At 41.2% G+C, this 10,718-nt stretch overlaps 1 protein-coding gene across 1 annotated transcript; it reads left to right on the forward strand.

Annotated features, from left to right (window-relative positions):
* The first annotated feature begins 4,532 nt into the window (after window positions 1-4,532).
* LOC137608661 (uncharacterized) lies at window positions 4,533-8,535 on the forward strand. Its single transcript, XM_068335186.1, has 4 exons — window positions 4,533-4,632; window positions 4,769-4,794; window positions 5,909-5,961; window positions 6,387-8,535. Exons 1-4 carry the CDS (start codon window positions 4,548-4,550, stop codon window positions 8,002-8,004), a joined length of 1,782 nt encoding a protein of 593 aa, XP_068191287.1. The 5' UTR covers window positions 4,533-4,547; the 3' UTR covers window positions 8,005-8,535.
* The last annotated feature ends 2,183 nt before the right edge of the window (window positions 8,536-10,718 follow it).

Here is a 10,718-nt window from a genome sequence, read left to right on the forward strand (position 1 = left end):
AATCACACTACTTGTGCAGTGAAGTCGGGGGTTGTGACTGGGGTCACAGGCAGGGATAAATATCCAGGTCGTGGTGGGCGGTCGGGGCCAGCAAATCCTTCTCTACTGGCCTAACATAGCCAGAAATCATCATAATATTTATGATAAAGTTAATTATATTTTAATGCATCTGCCTTAAGTAAATACAAATATATGTATAAATATACATATATACATATATTTTATGACATAGGACCAACACTGGGTCAGTGTTATATTTTTTACGTTTGAGAAGGTTTATTCAGTCAGAATTCAGCTAACTTTTGTTGCCAGATTGAATGAAATCTGCCCAGGACCTTCAGAATCTAGAATGAAGGCCTCCCTGCACTGTGAGTGAACGGGAACACAGTTGATAGACAGATGCGATGGCTTATCAGATCATGAGTTAGGAACTCTAGGCCTTCTAGCTGGCCTAACGTTGTCCCGTTGTCCTGACATGTATGTGTCCTGTGATTGGATAATCACTGAGAAGGCAGTGCTGTTTAGAACCTGAAAAATCTACTTGCTTTTTGCTGCCACAATGGCTGAAGGAGGACAAAACAAAGATTTTGTTGTTAATGTACTTGCAACGCCATTTTCAAGACATAGATTTGAAGAGAAGCTTGAGAGATGGAGGTTGGTCCTGGAAAGGAGAGGAATGAAGGTTAGCCACAGTAAGACAGAGTACATGTGTGTGAATGAGAGGGACCCAAGTGAAAGAGTGAGGTTACAGGAAGAAGAGATCAAGAAGGTGGAGGATTTTAAGTACTTAGGGTCAACAGTCCAGAGCAATGGAAAGTGTGGAAGAGAGGTGAAGAAGCGTGTACAGGCAGGATGGTACGGGTGGAGAAAAGTGTCAGGTGTGATGTGTGATAGAAGAGTTTCAGCTGAAATGAAAGGAAAAGTGTACAAAACTGTGGTGAGACCAGCGATGTTGTTTGGTCTAGAGACAGTGTCACTGAGGAAAAGACAGGAGGGAGAGCTGGAGGTAGCAGAGATGAAGATGCTGAGGTTCTCTTTGGGAGTGACCAGGATGGATAGGATCAGGAATGAGTACATCAGAAGGACAGCACATGTTAGAGGTTTTGGAGATGAAGTCAGAGAGGCCAGACTGAGATGGTTTGGACATGTCCAGAGGAGAGATAGTGAATATATTGGTAGAAGGATTCTGAGTTTTGAACTGCCAGGCAGGAGGCCTAAAGGAAGACCAAAGGGGAATTTTATGGATGTAGTGAAAGAGGACATGAAGGTAGTTGGTGTGAGAGAAGAGGATGCAGAAGACAGGGTTAGATGGAGGCGATTGATTCGCTGTGGCGACCCCTGACGGGAAAAGCTGAAAGGAAAAGAAGAAGAAGACTAAAAAGGGGAAAAAATTCTTGCTGTTCTGCAATGTGTGGAAATAATGTGGCACACTTACACAGCTGTGTGATTTTAGTGGAAATACGCAGAGATGCGTTTCATTTTATTGCTGTCACTGCTGGAAAATGGCCCGTTATACAAGATTAAGGTTGATGCAAGATCTAATAGTGTGTTAGTGTATTTCTGTATTGTGTTTCTACAGCTGCGGTGCCATAAATCATGGTCATTTCAGTGTGTAAATGGCACAGCCGCTTCTGCTCTGTGACATAGTTTTTTGGCGTCTATAAAAGATATGGCTGTGGGGTTCTTCTGTGCACACATCTACAAAAGTACTGGTTTTCTCCCATTCGAGAGACGTTACAAACTGCTCAGTCTTCATACGCTACATTGGTGGCAGCGGTGGGAGTTGCTTACAGTATTTTGAGATGTACAGTATTTATCCAAGTTTGACTAAGTTGAAAATCAGTGAAGGCCAAAGTGTGAAATGCACAGCCCGCCAATGTAGCAGGTGTACTTATTTTTATCACTAATATTTCTCTGTGATACAGATACGTGGATCCTCACTGTTTAGCTCTTTAGAGTGAAACCACTTTACAGTACTGTAGCATGCAGCACGTAGTCCCTTTAAAGCAAAGGAAGAGTAAAAGGAGAGCGCTATTGCCGGTCAGTCAGAATTGTCATAAGAGATATGGTCACCACTACCACTATCTTCACTGGCCTTTGCTTTATCATCTATGATAAACAGTAAAGTACCTAAGATACAAAGCCTGATACTCACAGAGACAACAAACAAACAAGGGTTGGAGTTTCGTGAATGCAGCGGTGCTCCCCCCGCGGGGGTTATGGCAGAAAGGTGAAACGCTGTGTAGAAGTGTGTCTTTGTTGGTATCTCCAAATGATCATTAGTCGAATGTTCGTAAGTTGAGGACTACCGCTGACGTCTGTATGTCTAATTAAATCATCACATCCTCTTCTGACTGTTGTGTTTTGAAACTACAATGCCCCCATTGGTTGTATTGACGTTGACTTAAAGGACGTATGGAAGTAGGGAGGCGGGGAAAGACAGGCGGATGAATTTACATTAGTAGAGGGAGCAGAAATGAACCTAAAGACCGTTGTGGGCTCATTTTGCACTGCTTGTAGATTTAATTAGATTCTGTTCTGTGATGGAGCATGAAATTAATCGATGGCGTAAGAGTGATTTTGCGGCCATGTGTTGTGTTATCACGTTACCTTGGTAACCAGCAGGTGATGGATGAAGTCGAGAGAACAGATGACTCCAGTCCCCCCGCAACCCACACTGTGACACACACACACATGCACACACGCACGCACGCACACGCACACACACACACACACACACACACACACACACACACACACACACACACACACACACACACACACACACAGAACAGATGTAGCACGCATGTTAACTGTTCTATGGTTAGCAGGTGTTACCTGCTGCATATTTACAGCCTCCTGCTTGTTGCGCTGCCATATGTGCTCTATGGGCTGTTGAATGTTAATGACCAGCTGACCTGTGATCTGTGCTTTTGGCAGAAACAAGCGTCACTAATGATGTAGAACCAAAAGCCATTTAGAGGAGTGTGTTTCTCTGCTGTACCTGCAGTGTATCGGCAAGGAGAAGGTGTTCGTTCTCTGGCTGGTTCTCTCCAGCAGGTTCAGGACTCCCATGGGTTTGGAGGGAATGCCATGATCCATCCATGACAGGGACTGATAATAAGTCAGTGATCAGCGGGGGGGAGGAGGAGATATTTAGATATTTGCAGATCAAGCAGTTGCTCAGTGGCCCATGGAAGATATTGAGCATGACAAGTTTTGTAAATGAAACATGTGGCTACCAACTTGTCAATCAAATCTCACTCAGCATCATATCTGACACCTGGTCTACGCTAAGGAAGGTGTGGGTTTTTATTTGAAAGATTATGAAGTCAACTGTACAGAAAGGGCTGGGGTGTGACTTCTCAGGTCAGCAGTAATTTATGGATTTGGGGAGCGTGTCAAGTAGTGTTAATGCTATAATTACATTATGACAGAAATCTAATGTTATGTAATCTACTAGTCTAATCTAATGTAATCTAATGTGATCTGATCTGATCTGATGTAATCTAATCTAATCTAATCAAGGTGACTGTCAGAGTTCTGACTAGCATGTCTTAATTTGGTCGAGTCTCGCTTAAAACAAACACTAGACGCGGTTGTTACGGTTGCAAAACCAGTCAGTTCTAAAGTCCCATTCTGTTCTATATTCAGTTCTAGAATCTGACCAGAGTCTGTAGCAGAGCCATTTCTAGAGCCAAGTCTAAAGTAAAATCTTAAATCAGATCTTAGTCAGTCTAAAAGTCAAGTCTAAAGTAAAATCTTGGGTCAGATATAGATCCGGTCCGTTGTCAATTCTAGAGTATTGTCTGGAGTCAAGCCTAGAGTCAAGCCCAAGTTAGATTTTGAGTCAGTTCCAGAATCAAGGCTGAAGTCAAAGCTTAAGTCAGATATATGGTAGAGTCCGTTCCAGAGTCAGGTCTAGAGTCATGTCTAGAGTCAAATACAATATGCAGTCTTTCTTGGGTTATTTCTAGAATTATTTTCTAGAGTCAGTGCTTGAGTCAGTTCTAGTCTACATTTTAGAAAACAAGCACTCTTACGTTGTGGACAGTAGAAGGTCCGAACCCTGCAAGCTGGTTACCAGCAAATCATTATCAGTAACATTTCCTCTGCACTGGACCCATCCATTTTTTCCCCTGTTAAAGGGGTTTTGGGGGGAGTTGTTCCTTATCCGATGTGAGGGTCGCACTGCTTGCAGTGCACAAAAGTCAGAGGGATATCGTCCATGTGCAGATTGTAAAGCCCTTTGAGACATTGTTTGTGAATCTGGGCTATATAAAAATAAATAAACTTGAAACTTGAAACTTGTGTAGTTTAAGTACCAGATGCAGTTTAAATACCAGGTGTCATGTAAGATGTTATTATTGTTCTATACTAATACTGTATATTGTAATTCTAATGTACAGAAACACATTCAGGAACAAAGAGATCATTTCTGATCTCAGAACACTTTCCTCCCACTTTCAATTTTCATTTCAGTCGTGGTTAGAAGTCACAGCATTTCTTGTAAATCATGTGATCCACAAAAATACGCCTTTGAGTGTATGGGAGTGTTCAGATGCAAACAGATAAATGGACGAGTCCAAGTCAGCGTTCTCAGAGCGCTCTTAGCCTGCAGGACGACTACAGGTAGAAACACTGCTTGGACAAAATCAATTCAATTCATGTTCATTCAGGATCTGATTAGTTCAAGTGACATTTTTATGTTTCTTTCTTTCAATTTCATTTCAGTCATTAACTAAAACTGTTTCCCCCCCCCTATCAGACGCTGGTTTGCCCGAGATAGACAAGGTAAGTCCGTCTCCAAAGTCATCTTTGACCCCTTAAGATTAACATGTGAACATAATCTGTCTTTAGTTGGTTGTTAAAGGTTTCAAGTCCTCATGCTGACGTTTTATGATCTCACTCCAAATCACTAAATCCATTGAATTCTTATGTTAAATTTTAAATTATCAGTGGTACAGGAGTAATATGAGTAGCCCTCCCATGGCTGTAGTCTGAAAATAACATCAGTATGTAAGGTACAGATTAGTATAATTTGCAGGATCAGCAAAACTATGAAAAAAGTGTGACTTATGGTCCATAAAATACGGTACTAGTATCTACCTGTATCTATTGTAACTACTGATAGCTACTAATAACTTCTAGTATCTCCTTATAACTACTGTAACTAATGGCATGTACTAATAACTACTAGTATCTACTATTATCTATTGTAACTAATGACAACTACTAATAACTATGAGCATATATTCATATCGACTGTAGCTACTGATGACTACTAATAACTACTAGTATCTATTATTTATTGTAACTACTGACAGCTACTAATAACTACCAGTATCTACACGTGTCTACCGTAACTACTGATAGTTAATAAAAACTACTAGTATCTACTCATATCTACATATCTAACTACTGTACTAGTAATTAATGATAGCTACTAATAAGTTGTAGTATCTACTCATATCTACATATCTAACTACTAGTAAGTAATGATAGCTACTAATAAGTAGTAGTATCTACTCATATCTACTGCAACTACTGATAGCTACTAATAACTAGTATCTACTGTAAATACTGACATCTACTAACAACTACTAGTATCATATCTACTCTAGCTACTGACATCTACAAATATCTATAGTATCTATTCATATCTACTGTAACTACTGATAGCTACTAATACCTAGTAGTTGTTAGTATCTACATGTATTTACTGTAACTACTGATAGCAACTAATAACTACTATTATCTACTGTTATCTATTGTAGCTTCTGACATGACGACTAGTACCATATCTACTGTAGCTAATGACATCTACAAATAACTACTTGTATCAACTCATATCTACTGTAACTAATGATAGGTACTAATAAGAACCAACTTAATTTCTTTTCTTCAGAGATTTGCTAAGCTGCTCCAACATCCATCCGGTGAAGCTGTTATTATGGCAATGTGAGTAAAGGTCTTTACATCGCAATCAGATCACATGCTAAATCACTTCATGCTCAATACGGCATCACACTGTGACATCACACTGTGACATCACACTGTTAAACTTCTAATCCTTTTTTTTTCTGTCTTTAAGTGTGACTCGCTTACTGTGGTCACCTTTGATAAGATTTCTATGGACTAGACTTGACTAGACTGGACTAGATAAGAATAGACGAGACTACATTAGATTTGACTCGAACAAAGTAGACTATACTAGTCATTACTGCTATCATTGATAACATTAACCAATTTCACCTCTTATTGTGGATGTTTTCTAATTCTAGGTATGTTTTGTATGTTTAGTTTGTTTCAGGATCATAGTGTTAGCAGCTAGGTCTGCACTTATTTTTCATTGTGTCTCATCTGATGCCTTTATTTTTCTTCAGAAATTCCTCTGCCTTAAAAAAATATGGTACTCTCATCTCTCAAAGTACCCCCATCCGTGTTGGATCTCCCGCCGTCTTCCAGCTCAGACCGGTAGAAACGGTTGTCGGATCACTGAGAACGATGACCATTGGTGTGAGACAGCCAACGGCACTGAACAAAGCCATCCTAGTAGTGGGAGAAACTGGAACAGGAAAATCTACTATGATCAATGCCCTGGTCAACTATGCCATGGGAGTGAAGTGGGAGGATGACATTTGGTTCCATATTGTGAAGGATGAGAAGAAGCACCAATCACAGTATCAGCAATCTGAAGAGGAGGATGAAGATCAAAATCAGTGTGAGAGTCAGACCTCAGACGTGATTGTGTACCAAATCTTTGGTTTTGTAAATAATCCCCTGCCCTTCTCTCTGAGAATTATTGATAGTCCTGGATACGGAGACACCAGAGGTATTGAACATGATGACATTGTCAGCAACAAGTTATATGAGTACTTCAACTCTGGTGAAGGAATCACAGAGATCGATGTGGTTGGTCTGGTGCTTAAAGCCACCGAGAACCGAGTGAGTGACCGCCTGAGGTACGTGTTTGATTCTGCCCTGTCTCTGTTTGGTAAAGACATGGAGAAGAACATCGTTGCCATTATGACACACGCGCCTGGGAGAACAGCTAGAAATGCTCTCAAAGCCCTCGAGGCTGCAAAAATTAAGTGCGCCAGAAATGAAAGAAATGAGGTGGTTCACTTCCTGTTTGATAACTGCCAGGATGAAAACAGGGAGGAGTATCCAGAAGACTTGAAGGGTTCATTTGATAAAGCAATGAGAGGAATGAAGCAATTCACAGACTTCCTGGGAAACGCCATTCCTCAGAAGATGAACTTGACCGTGGATGTTCTCAGTGAGCGTATCAGGCTGAATGCTTGCATCGCCAACTTGAAAGAAAGGGTTGAATTTATTGAATTAAAGCAGGCAGAGGTCGAACAGGAGAAGGTGCTCCTTCAAAAATTTGAAGAAAAGATGAGGAAGAATGAGAATTTTGTTGAAACAAAGAAAGTTCCCTACAAAGACTACGTTTCCTGTGATGACAAAGTGGTTAGTTGTAAAGTCTGTAAAGAGAACTGTCATGATCCTTGTTCTGCCGTAGGTGTGAAATGCTGCAAGTCCATGCAAAATGGCAAATGCACCGTGTGCACAAGGGAGTGTCCCACATCTGACCATGTCAGAGAAAAAAATAAGTATGTGAGCAAGACCCGAAGTGTCACCGTGACCAAAGATGACATGAAAAGAAAGTACAATGAGAGCAAGGTTGGATGCGAGAACAAGGCCCAGCGCCTGCAAAGTCTGGAAGATCTACTGGACAAACTCCAGAATGACAAGGATATGTGGCTGGATAAGGCCTTCCAACATGTTATTAAACTGCAGGAAATTGCCCTCAATGCTGATTCGTTCTCTACTCAGGCCCACCTGGACTTCCTGATACTGAAGATGGAAGAGAGAGGAGATGAAGAGAAGGTTAAAACACTGCAAGAGCTTAAAGGTCGAGTGGACAAAGGAGCCATGTCAGGACTGCAGTACAGACTGAAACAGATAAACCCATTAAAAGGACTGATGAAGAAGTAGGAGAACAACCAGACGCCAGTCAGTAGACTGACTTACAGGTTATTAATAATCTGGAGTCTGAGAAAAGATGATACCGCTTTTAGTAAGAATAGACTAAAATTCTGAGGCTTTTTTTAGTTTAATTAGAATAATCATGCACATTTGATGAAAACTTAATCAACTTCGTCTGAACTTTGGATACTGACCGGCGAAAGGATTTCAGCATTCTTCCATGGCTGTCTTTAATTGGTGGAACCATCCAACATACGTATATGTCCCTCACTATTCATGAGTGAATACATGCTGTAACATCATCAGGAACCGAGTCCCCCTCTCCAGTCCCTTTGGTTTGCGCTGTCAGCATGCAGTTGCATTCTGCTAAATGAATAAGGTGATGATTATGTTGATGTTAGTGATTAGGATGTTAGTTTAATGATTACGATATTAGTTAATGATTACGATGTTAGTTTAAGTACAGACTCTCCTCGCTCAAAGCTGTGTGATGATGATGTAATCAATAAATTTGATCTATAAATAAATTAATAAAAATATTATGATGAAAAACTGCTTCTATTGATTTGCTTCTTATGATTGTTTTTGCACTATATCTGCACACTTTGACTGAAGCCTTTGCAAATGTTGTTGTTTTTAACCTGCTGCTGCAGAATGACTAAGTCTGTCTCAGTCGCTAAAGATCCACTGAGTCTGAATGATGTCAGCTGGTGTTTCACACAGGACTCAAGCTTAAATTAAAACACAAATCAAGCAAATATGTGTTTTTATCACAGCAGCATCCTTAAATCAGGTGTGGTTAACATGTCAACATGTTGGTCTTTTACCATGTTAACGCACATATTAACACATTAACACGTATGTTCGGTGTTCAAAACAACAAAAACGCTTATAGCACTTTTCAATACAGTCAAAGACGCTTTACATGCGGAAATATATAAGACAAATTTTATGTAACTAGTCTGTCTATCAATCTATCTATCTGTCCGTCTAGTATCTGTCTGTCTGTCTGCTTGCTTGCCTGTCTGTCTTTCTGTCTATCTATCTATCTATCTATCTATCTATCTATCTATCTATCTATCTATCTATCTATCTATCTATCTATCTATCTATCTATCTATCTATCTATCTATCTATCTGTCTCTCTGTCTCACTGTCTGTCTGTCCTTCTGTCTATCTGTCTGTCTTCCTGTATGTCCGTCTGTCTATCTATCCACATACCTACCTACCCACCCACCCATCCATCCATCCATCTACAGGTAGTCCTCAACATACGAACCCAATTTGTTCCCAGAGGTTGTTCATAAGTTCATTCATTTATTCATTCATTTTCTGCTGCTTCATCTGCCGTAGCGGGTCGCGGGGAGCTGGAGCCTATCTCAGCTGGCATAGGGCGTGAGGCGGGGGACACTCTGAGCACGACGCCAGTGCATCGCGGAGCCACACACAGTGACAGACAACCATGCACACACACACACACACTCCTACAGGCAATTTGGGACCGGCCAATCAACCTGAAGCGCATGCTTTTGGAGGTGGGAGGAAGCCGGAGAACCCGGAGAGAACCCACACAGACACGGGGAGAGCGTGCTAACTTCGCACAGAGCGGGAATCAAACCCGGACCCACCCTGTTGTGAGGCGACAGCTCTACCCACTGCGCCACCGTGCTGCCCTTGTTCATAAGTTGTTATTCATTAAATTTTTAAATTTCGATTTTGTAATTTGTATCCGCGACCCGACCCCGGATAAGCGAAAGAGAATGGATGGATGGATGGATTTGTTATCAGCATTTGAGATAATTTAAATGTCATTACTTCTCTAAATACTATATGATACTCTCAAAAATGTGTGTGTGTGCGCGCACGCGCATGTGTATGTGTGCATGTGTGTGTGTGTGCCCGCTTGCATGCATGTGTGTGTGGGTTTGTATGTGTGTTTGTGTGTCGTCAATGCTAACCAATGCTAGGCTAGCTCTGTAGTGGACCACTGCCCCCAGTGTGTCTTGATTTGAAAACAGAAACAAAGTTGTACAATCTGTGATGAAGCTGCTGTGTTTTCTCAAGTGTCAACAAATAGCAGTGATGATTGTTTTACATGTAAGGACACTTAAGATGAAGTTGAACATGTTGGATCTACACACATCAACCAACAAGATGTCTGTCCATTTCTTAGGCATCTCTGACGTTACTCAGGTTTGCCATTCAGGTTTCACTTCAGGTAAGACAACAAGGAAGCAGCTCTAGTTTAGCGATGAGCCAATCACAGGGCGTTGCCACAAAGAGAACGAGGAAGCTGGGTTATTGACGAGTTAATCTTTATCAACCTTATAGACGAAAACCTGCAGGGTCACATTGGATGCTGATGAGCAATGAATGAATGAATGAATGAATATTTTAATAATCCCAAAGGGAAATTATTCAAGGTAAGATTATTAGGTCATCTTCTTCCTCAGCTCCTCACAAGAGGTGAGGAAGAGGAGGGGTGATGGTTCGTCAGAGGTGACAGATCAGATCCTAACAAACACACACAAGAAAACAAACAAACAAGCATTTGAAGGTGTTCCGATGGGAAAGTGACCTGTATGCTCTGATTTTGGTCTTTGTCCGACTCAGAGGCATGTGTCCTAGACATGATCCCTCCAGGAAGTTCTGGGTCAACCACAGGGTGTCCTCCAGGAAAACCTCCGAAGGGAGGCCCTCGGGGGGTGTCCTAACCTGAGGCT

The sequence above is a fragment of the Antennarius striatus genome, chromosome 2, assembly GCF_040054535.1.
Source record: "Antennarius striatus isolate MH-2024 chromosome 2, ASM4005453v1, whole genome shotgun sequence".
Classification (NCBI taxonomy): domain Eukaryota; kingdom Metazoa; phylum Chordata; class Actinopteri; order Lophiiformes; family Antennariidae; genus Antennarius; species Antennarius striatus.

Coding starts and splice junctions, on each gene's coding strand:
- LOC137608661 (XM_068335186.1), top strand. CDS start 4,548: ATGGGAGTGTTCAGATGCAAACAGATAAATGGACGAGTCCAAGTCAGC. Junction 4,795..5,908: donor GTTTGCCCGAGATAGACAAG/GTAAGTCCGTCT, acceptor TCTTTTCTTCAG/AGATTTGCTAAGCTGCTCCA. Junction 5,962..6,386: donor GAAGCTGTTATTATGGCAAT/GTGAGTAAAGGT, acceptor ATTTTTCTTCAG/AAATTCCTCTGCCTTAAAAA.